Source organism: Myotis yumanensis, unplaced genomic scaffold (genome assembly GCF_028538775.1).
Source record: "Myotis yumanensis isolate MYYU_CA2020_CCGP unplaced genomic scaffold, mMyoYum1.0.hap1 SCAF_3, whole genome shotgun sequence".
Taxonomy (NCBI): Eukaryota; Metazoa; Chordata; class Mammalia; order Chiroptera; family Vespertilionidae; genus Myotis; species Myotis yumanensis.
In genome coordinates this window covers 147,129,740-147,153,509 of record NW_027223754.1, presented here as the reverse complement: position 1 = coordinate 147,153,509, position 23,770 = coordinate 147,129,740, and the positions used below count along the sequence as shown (strand labels likewise).

The 23,770-nt window shown below is 42.5% G+C and overlaps 1 protein-coding gene across 1 annotated transcript in view; it reads left to right on the top strand.

Annotated features, from left to right (window-relative positions):
- The first annotated feature begins 2,276 nt into the window (after positions 1-2,276).
- Positions 2,277-23,770, top strand: part of MYRFL (myelin regulatory factor like) — a 106,891-nt gene continuing 85,397 nt past the window's right edge. The window contains exon 1 of the mRNA XM_070409744.1: positions 2,277-2,622. Coding sequence (XP_070265845.1) covers positions 2,577-2,622 — 46 coding nt within the window. The 5' untranslated portion in view covers positions 2,277-2,576. The remainder of the gene's footprint in view (positions 2,623-23,770) is intronic.

Genomic DNA, 23,770 nt, shown 5'->3' with positions numbered 1-23,770 from the left:
ACACATTCGAACACAGCTACCTTTCTGAGTTAGATTTAATTATATCATGAACCACAGCTACTCAAATAGAAGTCATATACTTAGATAAACTTAGAATGAATATGCATAGAATCAAATGCAGATTTAGACTAACATCCAATACCTACCCAAACCCTTCGTAGCCTAGTCCCCATCTTTTCTCTCACTGGACCAAGCACGCACTGGAATACCGGTCTCTGTACCTGTGCTCTTTCCCTTCCAAGCCATTGCTCAGGTTTGTAAAGACCCATCCATTGTTTGTCTCCTCAGATGCCAGCTCTCTGTGACACCTTTCCAGGTCCTTCCAGATTAAACAAACCTTTCCTTCCTCTGTTCCCTTGGATGTTCACCCCAGCTCTTACCGGAGGCTGCCTTCAGCTGCGTTGCTGGTGTGTTTCTCATGCCCTAGATCTGAGCCCATGGTGGGCAGGGACTATTACTTGCTCATCTTTTTATTTCCTGCAGCCAGCAGAGAGTTTAGTTCAAGGTTAATTGAAACACACAGAAAAATCATTTCTTTAAACAACTTGATGACTTGTCCTTAAAGATCTGGGGCTCAATGTGACCTTCAAAGTAGAATTCTAAGCCTTTTCCCCTCCAGCCCCAGACAAAATTGGTTTGCTCATTTTCAAGGAATAATTTATGGGTATGAAGTTTAAAAAATACTTATTAGGAAGTATACTATATTACCTATACTAATTCTAATAATAATGAAACAACCAGACAAATTCAGAATGTGGAACATTCTATCAGACAATGGGCTTGGACTGTAAAAAAAAGGGCCATTGTTATAAAAAGCCAACTAACCAACCAAAATGACAAGAAGAGTGTTCTATATTTTTAAAAATATACAACCAGAGACAATACATGAACATTTATTGGATCCTTGATCAGGAAAGAAAGAAAGAGAAGAAAGAAAGAAAGAGAGAAAGAAAGAAAGAAAGAAAGAAAGAAAGAAAGAAAGAAAGAAAGAAAGAAAGAAAGAAAGAAAGAAAGAGAGAGAGAGAGAGAAAGAAAGAAAGAAAGAAAGAAAGAAAGAAAGAAAGAAAGAAAGAAAGATTCAGCCCTGGCTGATATGGCTCAGTGGATAGAGCATTGTCCTGCACACCTAAGGGTCTTGGGTTGGATTCCCAGTCAAGGGCATGTACCTGGATTGCAGGTTCAATTCCCGGCCCTGGTCCAGGAATTGAACCAGAAGAAACCAATTGATGTGTCTCTCTCATCCATCTCTCTCTCTCTCTCTCTCTCTCTCTCTCTCTCTCTCAAAAAAAATCAATGGGAAAAATATCCTCAGGTGAGGATGAACAACAATGAAAAGAAAGCAAAACAAAAAATCATAAAAAAAGATATTCTTGGACAGTGGTGGAAATTATATATGAGCTATCAGTATCAAGTTGATGTTGCATTTTTGGGTATGATAATCATAACATTATGATTATGTGGGAGGGCGTCCTTATTTGTGAGGAGACATATACAGAATTATTTCTGAGTGAAATGTCAAGATGTCAGCAACTTATTTTCAAATGGCTCAGCCAACAAAGTATATCAATATATCCAGAAAGAAAAGGCAAGAGTGGGAAAATACTAGCAATTAGTAAATCTAGATGAAGAGGATGAGGCATTTCATGGTACTATCCTTTCAGTTTTCTAGAGATTAAAAACTTTTTCAAAATAAAAAGTTTGGGGAAAAAGGAAAAAAGAAAGGGGGCTGAGAAAACTGGTTTAATTTCCTAATTGTATTTTTAGGCTATCATTAAGTAAATGAATAGTTAAGCTGTGAGAACCAAACATTTATTTGGGTTTCACGCTTTATATTTGAGAGTGAAACCAGCTGGTAATGAAACATAAACTCGCTTGCAAAAATGATCAAATCAGAAATGCAGTTTTATTGCTCATAAGAGGGACTTCTCTTACTTTATGGTTTATACTTCTCAGAGAGAATAAACTCCTTGGGACATAATCTACATGTGTATCAAGCAGCATAAGTTTTTGCTGTGAGTGAATTTAAAAATACTGAACAAATCCTAATTTTTCGCTGTCACAGGCCCGTTTCAATGATCTGCTCTGCTGGGCATCTGTCAAAGTGATTGTGCTGATCTGCCCCTTTCTCTGGGTGGAAAACCCCGCCCTGGATCTTTGCTTGGTTGATAGAGGGGGTGACAGAGGTGCATTGGTGTGACCGGACAGCTAGGAGATAAGACTCAGCATTTATTGCCCGTTTATGTAACTACATGTGTCACTGAGGACAAAGGTCCTTAAAACAAAGGCGAGAGGCAGAGGAGAAACACTTCCCCACAGTAAGATCGATGGACTTGCCACCATTTCCCTCTTCGGTCATTTTTTCCCCTGCGTGGTTGAATGTCCTTCTGGTTTTACAATCATTTGGAGAACTTAACCATCTCTCTGGGTCTCTGGGCACAACTCGATGCTGAAGACACACTTCCCTCCAGCGAAAAGACAATGAAGATTTTTCGGGAGCACTCCTAGCCTGGCCGCGGGGGCAGCTGGTCTCCCGCTCCTGACAGCCCTGTCGGGGAGGAGGCAGCCCAGCCAGCACCATGGAGGTGGAGGGTGAGAGCGAGGCCTTGCAGCAGTTTTTCGAAGGTAAGAGGCCAGTTGCCAACACGGAGTTCCTGCCCCTGAGAAAGGGCACCGCTCACTGCCGGGAAGGCACCCTCTGCGACTCACTCACACTTGGCCTTGGAAGAAATGCTGTCGCCTTGACGGCCCTAACATTGCAGTGGAGGTATATTTGCTGTGTTTGTTGCAAAAATCAATGGTATAGGTAGTGATTTAAAAGCAAAAGCAGGGTTTCCTTCTCATAGCCTAGTTTTAAAAAAATCAAGGATCAGCTTATCTGTTACTAGTATTTGTGTCCTGTGCTAGACCTTATTCCGTCTGATTCCTTTAAACATTAAACAGCCTGAAAGAGCAGAGGGAGCCCTCTCCCCTCATTCCCATCTTTATTTTTCACAGCAATTTAAAAACGTGTAACCGGATAATGATTTGCTTTTGAATTAAATATCTTTTTCTCCGAGGGAGAGGCACACTGTAGGACATGGCTAGGCAGATTTTATTCCTCCCCAAACCCTGAAAACAGCAGCAGCATCTCACCTTTAGTTTGGGTGGGCGGGTCTGTTGAAAATATCAGCAAGGACTGACTCCTCGTCAGAGCGGCTTTGGTTTCTTACCAGTTAGCCACACGCAGACTTCCGTGTGAAGGGAACGTGGCCACAGCTTTTACACATTCCAGGGCGATTCCCAGGCGGGAGTGTGAGAAGAATGAAGGGCCGACCTGCTCATTCACAGAAGCCCGAGGGCAGTTAGCAGCATATTGAGAAAGTGCTTTTGGAGTTTCTTGGGATTAGTAAAGTGTCTGACAAGTGCTAGATGTTTACAGGTCGAATGAAACTGACCCAAGGCCGGGCAGTGATGAACACTGAAGAGCAGTCAGACCAAAGAAATAGTGAAATTCTAGGCCCCTAACAGGAGTCAACACAGTACGGTAGTTTCTTGGTAGTGGCCTGGATTTTGCCAGAGTGGTGAGAAGAAATGTAAGACCAAGAGATTATTGAGTTATCTCAGCCTGTGATCCAACCCATCCAGAGTTCTGTCTCCGACAGCGTCCAGGTCAGGGTGCCCACCTGGGTCATGCTTGGCGCACAGTAGGCACCCTAATGTTGCTGGATTGTTATCGCCTGATTTTACATCCTATGTAACTTTCATTCCAGCAGTAGACAGCAAGCTCCAGGCTACAGTTACATCTGCTTCATTTTAGAGAAACCACCAATTCATTTTACAAATGCAAAGAGTCTACTTGATTTCTTTCCTGATCTGGAGAAGACCTGAAAAGTTCATCTGGTCTACCTTCCTTTTTATGGAAGTGCTATTATACCCAGGATCTTATACTGGGCTTGTCTGTACTATTTTCAGAAGTTTCTGGGGATATAGTTTCCATGAGTTCCCTGTGTAGCTTATTACAATATCTGATTATTATAATAGTATCTTTCTTAACCCAAATCAAACTCTGTTGCTCCATGAAGCCTTTTTTTATGAGGGCAGGGGAGTCATTTTCCCCTGGAAAGAGAATAAAATGGTCAGTGTTTTCCTTGTATTATATTTGAGTGGATAGATGGAGAAAATGGTAGACTTTAGGCATAAAAATGGAGGCAATAGATGATGTGATCCCCACCACCTGAAAATTATACAAATAGTTGTCAATTTTTATTACCTACTATTCAGCAAATATTGATCACCTACTGTGTGCCAAGTCCAATAATCACCTCTTTGAAGCTTTTTCCTTAGATTGTAATGATTTTCTTTCTCAAGTATTTCTTAGAATGAGGACAGCAAAACTAGAATGATCTTCTGATGAGGAGAGCCAGTTTGCATGTCGTGTTCCTGTAGATATGTCAGTTTCTAAATAATTGCAATCTTGTGTGAAGAATCAAGATCTGAAAATCAAGAAAAGTTTTGGCAATTTGTTACCCACTTGAAAGCTGTTTTGTTTTGTTTTTTCATTTCCTCAGACTCTTTGTTCTAAGAAACTAAGCTCTAAATAATGTATTTTTCCTTATGAACACTTTTAAAATATATATATTTTATTGATTTTTTACAGAGAGGAAGGGAGAGAGATAGAGAATTAGAAACATCGATGAGAGAGAAACATCGATCAGCTGCCTCCTGCACACCTCCCACTGGGGATGTGCCCGCAACCCAGGTACATGCCCTTGACCGGAATCAAACTTGGGACCTTTCAGTCCACAGGCCAACGCTCTGTCCACTGAACCAAACCGGTTAGGGCTTTTAAAACTATCTGAATTGCCCTGGCAGACACCAAGGTTGCAGGTTTGATCCCCGGTCAGAGCACTTACAAGAATCAACCAATGACTGCATACACAAGTGAAACAAAAAGTTGATGTCTCTCTCTCTCACCTTCCTCTCTCTAAAATCAACCTATCAATCAATCAAGTTTTTAAAAATATCTGCATTGACAATACCATCCTAAATTAATGGCCTTAATTGTCAAAGCCATTGAGATCTTAGTTTTTATTTTAAAGTTTTAAATATGACCTTACATTCTCAATTTGCTTTCTTATGGGTATTTCTTTTGAACTACTTTGGTATCTGAGGACTCATCTTTTATTTCCATGCTTTTTAGAATAGTTTAAAAACTGCCTTGAGAAGAGTCTTTTGTTATTCCTTATATTTAATCTTGAAAGAGGAAATTTTCTGAATTGTTGAGAAGCTATTTAGCTCATTCTCTTTGTAATGTCCTGAAGCAGGTTTTCAAATGTTTCTCGACTGATCATGAAAGCAAAAAAGGAGATTCCTGCCCTGACTGAGAGGAGTGTGAAGAACTACTAGAGAGGCTTCAGGGAGGAAAGCGGAATTGTTGAGTAGAAGAGAGATGCAGCTTGGAAAAGTGCGTATGTGGTGTCTGTGTATAGTAGACACTCAATAATATTTATAGAATAAGTCAGTGGTCGGCAAATTGCGGCTCGGCAAACTGTGGCTCACGAGCCACATGCGGCTCGTTGGCCCCTTGAGTGTGGCTCTTCCACAAAATACCGACTTCTGCGCATGGGCCACGAAGTTTCAATCGCACTGTCCGTGTGCGCCCGCACGTGGTATTTTGTGGAAGAGCCACATTCAAGGGGCCAAAGAGCCACATGTGGCTTTCGAGCCGCAGTTTGCCGATCACGGGAATAAGTGAATGAAAGAATTGTGCAAAGGACTATTCTATGCAACTAATAGCTATTAAACTTAAACTCTAGATGCAGAGAACCAGGCAAGTCAAATATAGGAAGAGGAAAAATTGTGCAGTAGCAGAAAAGTCCAGTGAATAGAACAAAAAGAGGCTGTTGAGACCTAGTATTGCCAGTGGAAAGCCTCAGGTTCCATCATTATCAGAAATAAAATAGTAAATGCCTTAAGTGGGCCCTGTATGTTATTTCTGCAGGAGTGAAGCCAGCTCTGATTGGTTGATGTTCCTGAATCCCTGTGAGAGCGATCAGAAGCTCTGAACAGTGAAACAGTATCAGGATTGGCCATGGGCAAGATTGTCTTGTGGATAAACGATATCTTTGGCCTCAGACCAGTCTCTCAATTCTTCATCTTCCCTTCACTTTGGGACCAGCACTTTCTTACCCTCTCAGACAACCAGCACCTTTATGGTCTCTTCCTTCTGTCCCAGTAAAACCTGAGCTTGCTCAGAAGGTACAAATAGCAAGTAGCCTCCAACCTTACATTTCTATAGAGTCTTATATTCCAGGCGCTTTCATAGAATACAAAGCTGTTTTGATTAAATGAGTCAAGAAAAGTTACCTTCTCTAAGGGTAGGTTTGGTTGATCTCTAATGGTAGATTTTTATTTTATTTTTTGATTAAGTAATAGTTTATCTAATATTTAGTGTGGCCCAAAATTGGCCAAGATAAAGTCAGAAAACATTTTAGCCAGAAGACTTAAAAAGACAAACACAACAAACTGACAGTACCACCTGGGTAACTCTCAGCCCTGAGGTTTGATAATGTCAATTTTTATTCTATTGTTGCCCATTATCTTCATGTGTCATGCCGGACGTAATCGGATGGTGGCATTTTAGACGTCATGTTGCATCTGAGCATCTCTGAAATGATCTCGAGGCAGAAGCTCCTTGTTTATTAGTGAGGCTGCCTCTGCTTCTGTGTGGAGACAGCATGGACTTTCCCAGGAGGCTGAGAACGAGAACATGCCAAGGACAAGCCTGCCAGATCATGCAAGCGGTTTAGGATTATCTGAACATTTCTCTCTGATGTGCGCAGGTGGTTAGAAACTACGTTGCCATGGCACAAAGCATCACAACAAAGGTGTGGGCTTGGTGCCACTGAGAAGCAATCCCTTTTCTTCTTTCATGCTGGGATCCCCAAGGAGAAGGCGATTTAATTAGAATTTAGCATGTGCCCTAAGTAGGTCAGAGCTAAACCCCGTCCCCTGCAAACACCCTGCATTGGAGATCAGCCAGGATTATCACCATCTCTAGGGAATCCTGGAACCAAACCACCATAACAGACCCTCTGGAAGGAGGCTCCTGAGAGGAGGCTCCAACAACTTCTTTGGGGGTACTGATGTTGTCATCTTTTCAATTTCAGAGTGAGAATTAGGTTTCTGGAAGACTCCACAAGGTCTTGGAAGCTACACTTTCAACATATAAGCAATTTTGGAAAATATAGATAACTTAAAACAAGAGGATTGTTTTCACTGTAATCTGACCATCTATATATATAAAGAGCTAGGGGCCATCACATCTGAAACAACCGAATGAACGACCGAACAGGCTGAGTGAGGCAACCAGGTTGGCAGGAGAGTTAGTAGTGAGGGACGACCAAATGACTAAACACGAGACTGCGTGGGGTGACCAGGCCGGCAGTGAGGGGTGACCAGGCTGGCAGAGGGGGCCATAAGGGGTGACCATGCTGGTGGGGGGGAGCAGTTGGGAGCGACCTGGCCAGCCGGGTGGGGGGGCTGTTGGGGGCGACCAGGCCGGCAGGGGGAGTAGTTAGGGGCGATCAGGCAGGCAGGCAGGTGAGCAGTTAGGAGCCAGCAGTCCCGGATTGTGAGAGGGATGTCCGAGTGCCAGTTTAGGCCCCATCCCACAGGGGTCCCAGATTAGAGAGGGTGCAGGCCGGGCTGAGGGATCTCCCCCACACCCCTGCATGAATTTTGTGCATGGGGCTTCTAGTCTATATATATAAAAGCCTAATATGCAAAGTTCCCCTTGGGAGTTTGACCGACTGGGAGTTTGCTTGCTTGCTATGACATGTGCTGACCTCCAGGGGGCAGCGCAGAATGAAGGAAGGCCCTGGCCAGCAGCCAGCAGCTGGGGAAGGGAGGCCCCAGCCAGCAGCTGGCAGCCGCTAGGGACCCTACCCATGCACAAATTTTGTGCACTGGGCCTCTAGTTTAGAGATAACAGCTCTTCACAGTTTGGTGTCAATTTTGTGTGTGTGTTTTTAAAACAAAAATGGGATTATACTATATTTTTAATAATGAACTTTTTTATGGAATAGAGAGTGAATATCTCTTCATATAATTACTTATTCATTGATAACAATGGCAAAATCTGGCCTGCAGCATGATTTTGTAAACAAAGTTTTATTGGAATGCACTCATTCATTAACAGATTACCTATGGCTGCTTTGATGCTATGATGGCAGAGCTGAGTGGTAGCAACAGAAACCATATGGCCCTCAAAATCGAAAATATTTGTTATCTAGCTCTTTATGAAAAAATATTTGCTAACCCTTGTTCTAGAACCTAATTAATGATAATAATTGTTATTTATTGAGGATCTACGATGTGCTAGGTATAGAATCATAGTCATGTGTGTGAATCCTGGCTCTGCTTTTTACTACCTCTGGGATGATGGATAAGTAAATCTCTGCAGGTCTTAGCTTTCTTATTTTTAAAATGGGGATAATTTTATTTTCTCATTGAGTGGTTGTAAAGCGCTATGCCTGGCACAGAAAGCTCAATAAGTGTTAGTTATTATTATTCTCATTGTTACTTTATTATAATTTCCTTTGTTTAGCATCAAAGCAGCCTTGTGAAGGATTTTTTTAAAATTATATTTTATTGATTTTTTACAGAGAGCAATGAAGAGGGATAGAGAGTTAAAAACATTGATGAGAGAGAAACATCGATCAGCTGCCTCCTGCACACTCCCTACTGGGGATGTGCCCGAAACCAAGGTACATGCCCTTGACTGGAATCAAACCTGGGACCCTTGAGTCTGCAGGCCAATGCTCTATCCACTGAACCAAACTGGTTAGGGCTTGTGAAGGTTTTTTATATTCCTGAGAGAAACACAAGGCCAACAGAGGTTAAATAACTTACTTCAGGGTCATCCAGGTAGTAAGTGGCTGTGAGGTCATCCTTTATTCCTTTCCTTATTCCATCAGCCAGTTGAAATGAGCCAGATGCTGCTCCAATGGGCAGAGATTCAGTGGTGACCAAGTAGAGTCTTTACCCCAAAGCAGCTCCTTTGGAAGGAGGAAGCTAAAGGAAGAAGACAACAAAGAGATAAGCAAGTAAATATGTTGATTTTAGATAGTCATTAATTATGAAGAAAATAAAACCAAATACTGGTGGAGACTGATGAAGGGAGGAAGAGTGGGTTACTAAGGTAAGGCAATCGTGAAAGGCTTCTGAGAAGGAGACATTCACACTGAGGCCTGAATAATGACTGGGAGCAAGGTACCCATCAGTCATGATCCATCATCCATTGGAAGAGCATTCCAGACAATGGGAACACCTGAGCTTGGAGAGGCCAGGCAAGGGTGGAGTAGGGTTAGGGGGCAATGGCAGGAGCAGGGGACAGTATTGAGTGAAAGTGGTGGGAGTGATGTCAGAATTTGGATTTTTATTCCTAGTATGACAGGAAACCAGTGGAGAGTTTTAAGCAATACAAGCAAGACTTGCAGATGAATGGAATATGGGAGTGAGCAAGGCTGAGGAATTAGAGATGATGCCTACTAGGTATTGGCATCAATATTGGTGAATGTTGGTTCAATTTGATTTGGCTTCTGCCTTGACTTACTCTTATGAATTTTTTCCTAATTGCTTGATCACATTAAAAATCTTCATCCCATTGCCTAGCCAGTGTGGCTCAGTGGTTGAGCATTAACCCATGAACTGGGAGATCATGGTTCGATTCCGGTCAGGACACATGCCTGGGTTGGGAGCTTGATCCTTAGTAGGGGATGTGCAGGAAGCACCTGATTGATGATTCTCTCTCATCACTGATGTTTCTATCTCTCTTTCCTTCTCTCTTTCTCTCTCTGAAATCAAGAAGAAGAAAAAAAGAGGGAAAAATGTAAAAAAACAAAAGACCTTCAACCTCTCACCTTTCTGGCATTCTCTCTAGGCTTTGTCACCATCACCCGTTGTTCACTCATGGAAACACTCCCTTGTTTGATTCCATGCATCTTCCCTTTGGGTCCCCTTCAGCATCTCTGTGTCCTCTCAGGCTCCTTCAGGAGTTCGCCTTCCTCCTCTGATACCTGAGAGTCCTATCTCAGAAACTCTTTTATTTGAGCACTTAAGCTTGTCCTGAATGGTTTCATTTATTCCCATGGACCAGCATATCCCAAACTCTATTGTCACATTCCAGACCCATATTTACAGCTGCTTGAAGTACTAAGTATGTGTATGGGTGTTCCTCAGCTTCCCCAAATCAGCACATTCAAAGTGGAACTCATTATCCTTCGCCTCCTTGCCTTTATTCTCCACTTCCTCCTGTATTCTCTTCACTCTCCAACAAACCTCCCGAATTAGAAAGGAGGGTGTCACTCTTGACAACTCCTCTTATACTCATAGCTAATCATTGCTGCAGTCTGTTGCTTCAACCTCAGAAATGTCTTTCAGTTGTAACCTGCCCTTTATCTGAAAGGTCATCTCTTGCTAGAGCCTCCTAAGTTCTCTCCTGTGCTAATCACCCTCCATTCACTTTTGGCTCAGAAGGATGCCATTGTTTAAACATTTCTGTTGACTCTCCATTGCCTGAGCTTAGCATGATGGTCCCAATGTAACATTCCAGGCATCCTTATCTCCGGGGACTGCCCCATAATCACATCTGCTAGAGGCAGTTTGATGTAACTGGTTCACAGCATGTTCCAGGGCCAGAGTTCTAATCTTGACTCTGCCCCTTGATAGCTGTGATCTTGGGCAAGTTACTTAATCTCTCTGTACCTCAGTTCTTTATCTATAAAATTGGGTTAATATCAGTATCTATCTAACTGGGCTAAGGTGAAGGTTAAATTATTCAATATGCATAAGGTTCAGGATACACCTCAATTACTATGTGTCTGTTATTATCATCATAGACATTATTATTATCTATCCCCCAGGTACACTTTTCATGGTCCCTTGAATATATCCTGCCCTTTCATAACATTGGGTCTTTGACTGTGCCTTTTGCCCATGCACTTTCCTACTTCATCTAGCAAACTTCCGTGGGCAAAGTTAGAAGCAAAATTCTCCATGCTTCTATAACACTTCGTCCATACCTTTGATGTTCACCCTTCACATCGAACTTCAATTTATGTGTTTACATATCTGTCTCCCACAGAAGACAATTAATTCCAGCTAGGTAAGTACCTGACTTTCATCATCTTTGCAGGCTTAGTTAGGGTCTGAATGTAGAGTTACTAACTAACTAACTAACTAACTAACTTGAATACATGTTAAATGAATAAGATTCCTGACCACCAAACAGGGGCCTTATTGGCATTATAAAATGTTTGTGCTCCTTCTCTTATAGATATTTTACTATCAGAATCAACTCAGGAGTAAGTCAGCTCCTCAGCAATGTTTTTTATGTAGATCACTTTTGGATCTGGGACCCATAGTCGTGATCTTCCCCTAAGAGTGGTACGTCTGTTCCTTTATCAGCAGGAAAGGAATAAACAATGGAGGTGGTGTGCACAGTAGGACACATGGCAGAGATGCTAACTGAGGGCGGAGGAATTCAAAATCCAAGTCCATAACTGAGAGGTTCAGGCTGCAACTCAAACCGGGTTATGACCTGAGAATCAGCATCAAAGCTTGTGAGTCACCAGGAGATGTTAGGAGTCAAACAGGAGTGGAAGCTCTAGTCCTGAGCAAACGTAGAGGTCCAGGCACCAGGACACCAGCCAAGGTTGGAGGGATGATCACGGAGATTGTCTGATCACAGCGTCTTTCTCAGCTGTATTTGATGGGACACCCACATCAGTTCTGGAAATCGGGCACTATTACAAGCCACACACCTTAACCCTGAGCTCCTGACTCCAGCCTGCACGGGTGGTGATGAGTGACATGGCGTTGGAGCACAGGCTTTGTCAGAGCACTGCGTGGTGCAAGGCAAAAATCTCTAGAGCAGTGGTTCTCAACCTTCCTAATGCCGCGACCCTTTAACACAGTTCCTCATGTTGTGGTGACCCCCAACCATAAAATTATTTTCGTTGTTACTTCATAACTGTAATTTTGTTACTGTAAACAATATGTAATTATATGTGTGTTTTCCGATGGTCTTAGGCGGCCCCTGTGAAAGGGTCGTTCGACCCCCAAAGGGGTCTCGACCCACAGGTTGAGAACCGCTGCTCTAGAAGGAATGGAAGCAGCTGGGTGGGTGTGCTCACAGGTGCAGTAGACAGTATTAACTCTCAACAGTAGTTAGAGCACAGCTTACCCTGGGTTCAAACCCCACCTCTCCTGAGGATTTAAGATACTGCTTTGGTAAATGACTTGCCCCTCTGAGACTGTTTCCTGTCTATCAAATGAAGTAGGTAAACTTAATAGGAGAGGAATGTGAGTTAAATAAGATGATATATACATGTTTAATGAATAAGATTCTTGACCACAAAGAATTTGCTAACATACAGTTATTGCCCAATGAAGTGGCATTGTCAGTGTTCTATAGTAAAGACAAATGTTTATTCTTTTAAAGGAACTCCCTGAAGCAACCATCAGTAAGAAAACCACTACCGTTTAAAGAACACTTGACTTTTTGTAGGACATTGTATTAAGACCTTTAGCTGTATTAATTCTTAATTTGCACAACAAAATGAACAGGCAGATAATATTATCACCATTTTAGAGGTGAAGAAAGAGAAATTCAGAGAAGGTTTGTACCTTGTCCGAGGTAGCACAGCTATTGTGCTTCAGAGCTTGGAGTTGGACAAAAGTCTTTCTCCAAAGGCCTGTGCTCCTGGACACTGTGCAGGGTCTTCTAAACAGGTTGCAAGGGAACATCTGTAGAATAACTGGAACTTAGGGCTCCTCTTAAAATAACCAGGGCTGTGTGTGTGTGTGTGTGTGTGTGTGTGTGTGTGTGTGTGAGAGAGAGAGAGAGAGAGAGAGAGCGAGAATTTGCATGTAATTCCATTCTGTAGATGAAATTATCCTGGACTGCTAGCAGTTGGTACCATCTGGCATTTTTTGTCAAGGCCCAGCTCTAGCACCGTAAGATGAGGTGTTCGTGGTTTAACGACAATGGTTTATGTTCATGGAGCAAGCAGCTACAGAAACTCAAAGATAAGGCTACTAATAAGAATGCAAAGATCTGGTTGGTGCATAACACAAATTCATAGCGGGAACTGAGGCAGCTGGGTTTACTTGGAAGTGTAGTCGAAAATAACTCTCAACCTTGTCCTTTTTGGTAACCAGACTCAGGACAAAAAGCCCAGCAATATTGTACCCTGATATTTGATTAGCGGTATAAGAAACAATTGCCATACACAGCAATGGAAACTAGTGTGTTTTAAGAAGAACCTCATATACTTTGATAGTTGAAAATACTGTCACTCCCATAGGATTAAACTGATCAACATCCTCAAATATCAGGAGCTGAGAAATATGCTTCCAAGGAATCTCTATGGTGTGTGTTTGATGGCCTCGGTCTTGGATCAGGCAGACCTGGGTTTGGATCCTGGTTTCTCCGTTTCTTCATTTTTCAGCATTGGGTCAATTATAAAAGTTCCCGTTTTCTCCATCTGTAAAGTAGGGATAGTAATGCCTACCTCTTAGGTGTGTGAGGATTAATGGTAAAATGCAGAAATGGTAGTTATTGATCTTTAGTATAACATTTGCAAGTATGAAGGAACCAAATTGCTTGCTTTATTCTGAAACAAGAACGAGTACAAGTTACATATACAGTGTGTCCCAAAATAATGTATACAGTACTCACTTTAACAGCTGACCACTCAATTGGTGTTTCTTTCTTTTCAGATTTAATCCGTTGGGATTAATAATGGCAGCCAATGTTGTATATATTTTGGGGGACATCATATAACTCAACACATTTCTTTCTCAAAGAAACACTCTTGACTCCAGGGAGTTATTACAACTTCTACATGTTCACAGTCATTCCAGAGTCTTTATAATCATAAAATCCATTTATAGCCTTTAGTTGCCAAGCAACAAAGGACAAAGTACTGAGCATTTCCATTTATTGCAGGGGAAAAAAGTTTCAGCTTTTCCATGTTAGTCCTGAAATCAAGAAAAGACAGACAGGGAAACTTAATACCATGTTTCCAGGGTTAGTGGCATTCCTTGTTTGGGGGTAGAATCAAAGCTGAAAGGGTACCTTGTCATATTGCTCTAGGCTATTCAGGAACAGGGCTTATATTCTGTGCTGCTCTCACTGTAAGGGAACTGGTCCTTTGATCTCTTAATGGTCTTTTGGGAAAGGCTGGGGTGATGCAACATACAGATGAGAAATATTACGTGAGGACCTTCATAACTACTGGCCTCAAACAGGTCATGCAACCATACACTGGCAGGGGTGGGGAACTGGCTTTGCGACACATAACTGAACTAAATTCTTCACTTCTTTGGAAGGTGTGTTGATGTAAGAATGTCCAAAACTGCCGAGAATTTTTATGAGTTTATTTGAGCCAAACTGATGACAGACTCTGGGGAGCCAGATCTCTAATGCTCCAGAGATGAACAGTTTTACAGCTTCTTTTGTGCATTTGGAATTAAGGAGGGAAGTCAAGGAAGATTACGTAGAGGTGGGAGAAAGCAAGGTCGGATTGGATTACAGGATAGTTAACGAGATTATTTGCCTTCCTGTGGGTGGTTATGACTTATTTCCAAGGTGCACAGAAACAATGGACAGGTGTTGTTTAAGGCAAAGATAAGCTTTTTAGTAAAGAAGTTGTATGCCTGGGGCAGGACTACCCACCAGGACCTGCCCAGATCACCCTGTGAAGTTACTTTCCATAGAACCCCCTTTTTTCTCCACAAGTATCAAAGCTCTCAATTACTGCTGTGTTGTTCTTTGTTGTTGTTGTTGTTGTTTTTTGTCCGTGGATAATCAGTAAGTAAGGGCTGAAATTAAAAAAAGAATAGAAAGAATATATTATTATTTAGACTCCTGTAAAGTATACTAATACAGCTTATAGTTTTAAAAGCTCTTAAAAACATGATGGAAACCTTTTTTTTTTTTTTTTTTTGCACAGCTCTTTCTCTATTCATGCATATTAAAACAGTGCAAAAGCAGATTATCTTTGCCCTGGCTGGTTAGGCTTAGTGGATAGAGCATTGGCCTGCGGACTGAAGGGGCCTGGGTTCAATTCCGGTCAAGGGCATGTACCTTGGTTGTGGGCACATCCTCAGTAGGGGGTGTGCAGGAGGCAGCTGATTGATGTTTCTAACTCTCCCTCTCCCTTCCTCTCTGTAAAAAATCAATAATATATATATATTTTTAAAAATCAGATTATCTTTTTTTAAATGTTTAATCAGCTTTACTCAAGATAGCCCAAAACTGACCTGGCTGGTTTGCTCTGTGGTTAGAGCATTGCCCCTGGGACTGAAGGATTGCAAGTTCAATTCCCCATCAAAGCATGTACCTCGGTTGCAGATTTGATCCCTGGCTAATTGGGGCACATGTGGGAGGCAACCAGTCAATGTATCTCACTCACATTGATGTTTATTTCTCTCCCCGACACCTCCTCTCTAAAAAAACAATGGAAAAAAATATCCTCGGGTGAGAATTAAAAAAAAAAGAAGCTAGCCCCAAACTAAAACAACCCAAATTTTCATTAAGAAAAAAATGAACAAATTATGCATATTCATACAATAAAATATTCAACTATAAAAAATAAACTACTGATTGGTAACATAACGCCATGGATGAATTTTAAAATTTTTATGTTTACAATTTTACAAAATAGTTTCTGAAATATACTAAAGCGCATCTACTTATGATTCTATTATGCTCGATTCAAGAACAGGTATAACAAGCTATGATAACAGAAATCAGAACAGCAGTTCTGGAGGCAGATTTCTGGAAAAGGTGTGAGGCACCTTTCTGAGGTCAGAGAGTTTCTTGGTTGGAATTTGACTCCCCTGGTCCTCATATGCATTCTGCCTGTGCGGTGGGACTCTATAGATGCAAACAACAAAGACAATGATCCTTTTTCTCTCCCCTTGTTGGGTTAGGAAAGCTTTGAAACAAATCTATGAAGTCACATAACATATTTTAAATGCAGGAAGAGGCACAAGGACACTGACAAATGTTCCTATATAATAAAAGGCTAATATGCAAATTATCCCCTCGGGAGTTCGACCACTCACTATGATGCACGCTGACCACAAGGGGGTAGTGCGGAATGAAGGAAGGCCCTGGCCTGCAGCCAGCAGCTGGGGAAGGAAGGCCCCAGCTGGCAGCCAGAAGGCCCCGATCGGCCCTGATGGCCAGCCAGGCCTAGGGACCTTACCCGTACAAGAATTTTGTGCACCAGGCCTCTAGTTTCTTATAAATTCTACATAATAACAGCTAGTCAAAGGCTCTTCTGCTGAGAGTAAATGTCCTTTGGGACAATTTTGTGCGTGAATATAAAAGAATAAGATCTAGCTGTTAGCATGACTAGGCTGATTCCAACTGATCAGAAGAGAGGCACTTTAAAGTCTATAATTCACACATCTCAAGAAGTGTGCCTAAAGCATTTGAAGAACTATAATATTCTCTTTTTATCTTCATGAACATAAGACAAACACAGAAATCTTTCTCCCCTGCCCTCCCCCTGGGAGAAGCAGGCCTCTGTGTGAAAATGTGAATTGACCTTTCACGGTGCTGAGGACCTCAGGGCTGTGAACCGTGCTCAGGACTTGGTTCTCCCTCCTTTTGCTGGCTGTTTATGGAAATGTTGGGGGGCAGGGAGGGGACACAAAAACTCATACTCAGCCACCAATGCTCCTCCTCTCCCCTCCCCTCCTCTCCTCAGAAAGACTCTCCTAGAGTACATGCCCTTGACCAGAATCAAACCTGGGACCCTTCAGTCCACAGGCTGGCGCTCTATCCACTGAGCCAAACCAGTCAGGGCTGTTTAAAAGGAAGATAAAACAACCTCAAAAAGAATTGTTTTCAATTTTCAATTGAGGGGTTATTTTAAAGCAAATAGATGAACCTGGTGAAAGGGAGAAAGGGAGAAAGAGAGTGAGGAGGGAGTGTGGGAAAGAGAGGCTTTGTAATGACTTCCATGTGAGGACAGCCTGGGACCCCTTTCACCAACCTTATCTCCTTCTATCCTTTCTTTCACTTTACAGTTGGAACACATCATAATTCCCCAACTTGTACACTATTTCAAGCCTCTGGGGTCTTACTTGGACTGCTCTGTGTCCAAGTAGAGTTCTTTTTTCCTCCTTTTGGTACGAATTCAAACCCCGCTGCCTTTCTCCTTTCCTTCTTGCAGTGGTTCTCAACCTGTGGGTTGCGACCCTTTCACAGGGGTCGCCTAAGACCATCGGAAAACACATATATAATTACATATTGTTTTTTTGATTAATCACTATGCTTTAATTATGTTCAATTTGTAACAATGAAATTGGGGGTCACCACAACATGAGGAACTGTATTAAAGGGTCGCGGCATTAGGAAGGTTGAGAACCACTAGGGAAAAAGAAAGAGGAAAAGAACTCTGACTGGTTTGGCTCAGTGGATAGAGCACCAGCCTGCGGTCTGAAGGGTCCCAGGTTCGATTCTGGTCAAGGGCATGTACTCTAGGAGAGTCTTTCTAATTACCTTTTCCTGTCTGTGCGAGGTACCCTCCCCTGGGGCCCAGTGCTATCCTGTGCTTATCTCTGTCATGGTTCTAGTCATATTGGATGGAAATAATCACTCTGATCCTCTTTCCTAATTAGATTGTGGACTCCTCAAGGACAGGAAGGTCTCTTACTCATTTTTTAAAAATATACTCTTTATTGATTTCAGAGAGGAAGGGAGAGGGAGAGAGAGATAGAAACATCAGTGATGAGAATCATTGATTGGCTGCCTCCTGCACGCCCTCTACTGGGGATGGAGCCTGCAACCCAGGCATGTGGGTTTCACTCCCCTGCCTACTCAGGAGGTATTGCTGAGGCAGGATGGGCATCCCTGAAAGATGCAGGGTGGGAGCTTCTTTGTTACATTTTTTCTGAAGTTGTGCCATGCAGGCTCTGCCCATGAGGGCCTTGATTTAATATCCAGCACTGTATATTCCAGATGAGCCCAACCCCCTGTAAAGCCTGTAGGTGGGTTCCCCCTCTTTAGCTATTTTTCCTTTGGAACAGTCTTCCTCTTTCTCCTCCTCCTTCCTTCTTCTTCCTCTTCCTCCTCCTTTTTGGCCTTTGGCAAAATTAGACTTTCTAATAGACCAAACCAGAATAATACTTCTTCAAACTCTTGAACATAAATCAATCAGATCCCTTGATGTGTTACAATTAAATTTCTTTTTGTCAGCTTCTTTCCCTAATTTATCTTCTATGGTTAACATGCATTTGTGTTTTATTTCTTTTTAGTGTTTTCTTCTTTCCTGTATTAACGTTAGTATATGCTTTTAAAAATAATTTTATTGGTATCAGAGAGGAAGGGAGAGGGAGAGAGAGATAGAAACATCAATGAGAGAGAATCATTGATTGGCTGCCTCCTGCATGCCCTACACTGGAGATCAAGCCCGCAACCTGACCAGGAATCGAACCTTGACCTCCTGGTTCCTAGGTTAATGCTCAACCACTGAGCCACTCTGGCCGGGTGAGTATACATTATTGAGGAGAAAATGGATGTAATGTGTTCAGAGAGAGGAGAGTCCTTGAGCCCAGGAAGGGTAGCTCTCACGTAATTGATTTAAGCCAGTTATCATAATCTCAATTTCCTCCACTCTCTTTCCCTTACATTTCAGCAGCGGTAACTCTTCTTTACAACCACTTCCAACATCCTTTTATAAAGCAAATTCTTATTTTTTTATAAAGTACTTAGTGATACTAATAATAATTTGATGCTTTTTACATTTTTATTAGAAATGTTATTGTTTTTATTAGTTTTTTAAAAAATATATTTTATTATTTTTTTACAGAGAGGAAGGGAGAGGGATAGAGTTAGAAACATCGATGAAAGAGAAACATTGATCAGCTGCCTCCTGCACGCCTCCTACTGGGGATGTGCCCGCAACCAAGGTACATGCCCTTGACTGGAATCGAACCTGGGACCCTTCAGTCCCCAAGCCGATGCTCTATCCACTGAGCCAAACCGGTTAGGGCAGTTTTTATTAGTTTTTAAGTGGTTTGCCCAAACCTTTCTTTCATTACTTCACATGATTTTGCAGAAAGCAAGGTTGTTCAGTAACAGATATGTTATAGTAGAAAACACCTGAGCCCCTACAATTGAAACTTGAGCAGGCATTTACGCTTGCTACGACGATTTGCTCTTCTGAAAAATGGGGATAGTAAAATGGGGTTCCTATCTGATAGAATAAAATTACTGTGAGGAGTAAATGGGAAAGTGACTATAAAAGTCTTAGCACAGTATCAGCATATAAAAAGTGCTCAACAAATTTACCAAATATTATTATTATTCTCCATTGACCATCTCTCCTGGCTTGTCTGTGATTCTTTCACACTCTGTTGGCTCTCCTCTGACACCCTAGTATTTGTCATCATTCCTGTGAAGGTATGTGGCCCATGTCACCAGGACTGGGCCTGTGCATAGAGGAATAGGGACCTCAACATCCTAGTTCTGTACTCAGTGATTTTATTATTATAACCCTGCAGTAATTTATTTTCTTCCCAATACTCCCCTATCACCTATTCACTGGTAAGTTTCCCTATCTCATACTTACATAATTTAAAAAGTTGATGTAAAGCTGAATGCGTAACTCACCAAATTTCATCTTGCCAGTCAGCCATCAATCTCGTCAGCCCAGATGAGACCTGACTCTTGCACATTATATTCCACCTTGCCCACCTCCAGGCCATCTGCACACTTGGCCAGTCTGCTTTCTCTGCACTTATCCAAACCACAAATAACATTATTGGGAAGGATGACAGCAGAGTCATTTTACATTAATTTTAGGATGTTCTCCAAGTTAACATGTTGGGGTACAGTTGTTCACCCAGGAGTCAATTCTAATGTAATTTTCTCCACCTTTCTCCCTCTTAGCAACAAACACAGCCACCCTTAACTGCCTCTCCTCCCCGCTAAATAGGACTGGAAGCCCCCTTGACATATCACATCATGTTGGTGCCGCCGGTTTCCTTTCTGTGCTCCTCCCCCGCCTGGAGGGTAAGCCCGAGTGCTGCTCACTGTTGTATCCCCCGTGCCTCGCACACACACTTCATTAGATATTTATTGAAGGTTGAATGAGTGAATTAACAATTTTGTTAAGTATGTAGCTGAAGTGAAGGTACACATTTCCGTGGAGAGTGTCCTAATCTGCCAGTCAGGCAGCTGAACAGGACACGAAGTCCACCCACAGGGCCAGTTCTTTGTGGGCGCATGCAGGCTCCCTGACTGTCTTCTTTTTTTTTTTTTAAATGTTTTTACTGATTTTTAGAGAGAGAGGAAGGGAGACAGAGACAGAAACATCAAGGATGAGAGAGAACCATCAATTGGCTGCCTTCTGCACACCCCCCACTGGGGATCGAGCCTGCAACCCGGGCATGTGCCCCCGACTGGAATCGAACCCGGGACCTCCTGTTTCCCGGGTCAACGCTCAACCGCTGAGCCATACCAGCCGGGCCGACTGTCTTCTGATGTTCGTAGAGGCCAGCAGTCAGGTTTGTAGCAATCCTTTCTAGAATTTTGCATCTGTGACAGTTATAGAAAGCCCACGTGGGTGTTGCCATTCTGTTACACAACGTGCTTGAACTCTTTATTTACTCAAGTGAAATAAAGGTTAATTTTCATTTTATCTTTGGATTATCGGGCACATGAATTTCAAGTGATTCATTTCACCTTAAAGTCCAGAGACAGTCTTTTAATTTAGTCGCTGTTTCCAACAATGAATCATGTTAACTCTGCTTGAAAGAACTGATTAGGTTCTTCCTGGGTCAATGTAGGACAGCCTGACCTGTGTGAGGAGGACTGGGAGCCTCCAGAATTCCAGGTCATCAGGTGAAGTTTCTTGAGAACAGTGCCCTGCTGCTCCTGTCTGTCTCCAAGAGCATGGAAGCCAGATCGACATGACATGAGCCTGAGCAGGTGAATGCCTCCAGCTCCTTCCCAGGCTCCTCACCCGCACCGCTCATATTTCCTATCTCAAGGCACCAGCAGGACCCAGCCACCACAACAGGGATGAGGAATAGCTTAGTTGCCTTCTCATCCATCACAAAGTCCAGTGGGGCTCTCCTCTCAAATACTACTCGCCCCCAGTGGTGTGCTGGTAAATGTTTAACAACCAGCTCTTAGGGGGAAAAATCCCCCAACTTGAAGTGTTTGCCGCTTCCATGATGTAAATGCTCCTAGTGTGGCTAGTGTCAAACTGCGAACAAGAAGATACTAACCGTGGAGTTGGGAAGAGACGTGCACAAGCTTGCACATGCTGACTCCAGCACGCCACTGCACATCCTTCCACGCTCCTGACCCCACCTCCACTGCACCAGATCAGGTTCTTGACTTTCCAGGCCTCAGGATCTGCTCCTGCTAATGGTCTCCAGAGGTCGGCAAACTCATTAGTCAACAGAGGCAAATATCAACAGTACAACGAGTGAAATTTCTTTTGAGAGCCAAATTTTTAAAACTTAAACTATATAGGTAGGTACATTGTTATTAACTTAATTAGGGTATTCCTAAGGCTTAGGAAGAGCCACACTCAAGGGGCCAGAGAGCCGCATGTGGCTCGCGAGCCGCAGTTTGCTGACCACTGGTAGCCTCGTAGACCCTTGTTCCTAGAAGCTTTTCCTGGCACCCTTTTGCTCCTGCTGAGTCATTTAGGTGTCCCATAATGTCCTGTGTTCAACTCTGTTCTCACATAGAATTGCCATGATATGTTTTTACATCAGTTTTCTCACTGAGCTCTGAATTTCTTGAGCACAGCAACTGATGGTAATGACAAAATGTAGTATTTGTTGAGCTGGGAAGTATGCACCTTATAGCACCTTATAGGCATCCTCTCATTTAATCTTTCCACGCTGTGAGGTAGATGCTCTTATTCTCACTATTTTATAGATAAGGAAACAGAGACACAGAGAAGCTAGGTAATTTACCCCAGGGTGCAGCCAGTTTTGACCCCAGGGCTGATTGCAGAACCAGGACCTTACCTACTAAGGCTCCTTTGTCTTTGTGTCTGTAGCACTGTGCGTGGTCCATAGCAGGTGCCCTTTGATTGTGTGTTGGGTGATTTAATGAGGGAAGGCTAATGTTGGCAGTGTTCTTGACTAGACTCTTTGCTCTAGTCTTGCCAAGTTTCACTCCTAACAGCAGCAGAAAGACCTTTCAAAAATATAAACCTGGCCTGGCCAGACCACTCGATGGGTGCAGCCATGGGCAAACTACGGCCCGCGGGCCGGATCCGGCCCGTTTGAAATGAATAAAACTAAAAAAAAAAAAAAAAGACCGTACCCTTTTATGTAATGATGTTTACTTTGAATTTATATTAATTCACACAAACACTCCATCCATGCTTTTGTTCCGGCCCTCCAGTCCAGTTTAAGAACCCATTGCGGCCCTCGAGTCAAAAAGTTTGCCCACCCCTGGGTTAGAGTGTCTTCCTATATGCCAGTGATGGCGAACCTTTTGAGCTCGGCATGTCAGCATTTTGAAAAACCCTAACTTAACTCTGGTGCCATGTCACATATAGAAATTTTTTGATATTTGCAACCATAGTAAAACAAAAATTTATATTTTTTATATTTATTTTATATATTTAAATGCCATTTAACAAAGAAAAATCAACCAAAAAAATGAGTTCATGTGTCACCTCTGACACGTGTGTCATAGGTTCGCCATCACTGCTATACGCCAAGGTTGTGGATTTGATCCTGGTCAGGGCACATACAAGAATCAACCAATAAGTGCATAAATAAGTACAACAATAAATCTCTCTCTCTCTCCAAATAAATCAATAAAATATATGATAGTGTCACTTCTTTGATGAAGAATTTCTAATATCTTAGTAAATTTTAAGATAAATTCCTTACCTTGATACCTATGAATCTTCATGATCTGTTATCTACCAGTTTCTCTAGCTACATGTCCCACCATTCACATTTACTCATTTAGATATTATTACTCACCCAACAAATTCAATATTTATTGAATAATCACCATGTTATAAGCCTTTTTCTAGGTGTTTAGGATCTGTACAAAATGAGGCAATTTCTACCCTAAAGAGGCTTAGAGTTCAGTAGAGAGACAGACACACACCCCGTAACTGCTGCGGTGGTTGAACTAAACGTGCATGCAGCGGGCAGGGGGTCCGTGCAGGGGCTGCTCTCAGTCTGCCGTGCTCTTCACCTGCCCTCCAGCTCTGGCCCCACCACGGACACATTTCCATGGGAATCCTGCTGCTGACAGTTAAATTCATTTGAACAATTTCCTTTCTGTTCCTAGAATGCCCCCCTACTTACCCTTAAAAATTCCTCTCACATGTCACCTGCAAGAAATCCTTGACTCACCCCAGCCATCCTAATTGGTACCCATGTCTACATCCACCCTAACACTGAACACCCTGCGCTGTGAGCTGATTTTCTCGTCCCTCTCTCTGGACTGTGAACTCATCCCTGATTTTATTTCTGGACACACAGTGGATGCTAAGTAAATGTTGAATAAATGAGTAAAACAATTAATTAAAGATTGGAAATGTCTCTGAGGAAATGTCATCTTTGGTGTCATCTAACTCTGAACTGGCTATGGCTCTAAACACCAACATTAGCTTTTCTCTCCCCCATCTCCTCTTCCCCACCCATCCTCCTCCTCCTTTGGAGTACGCATTAGCACTTCTGCTCCCATTTTTCATGAACACTGGCATAGCAGAGG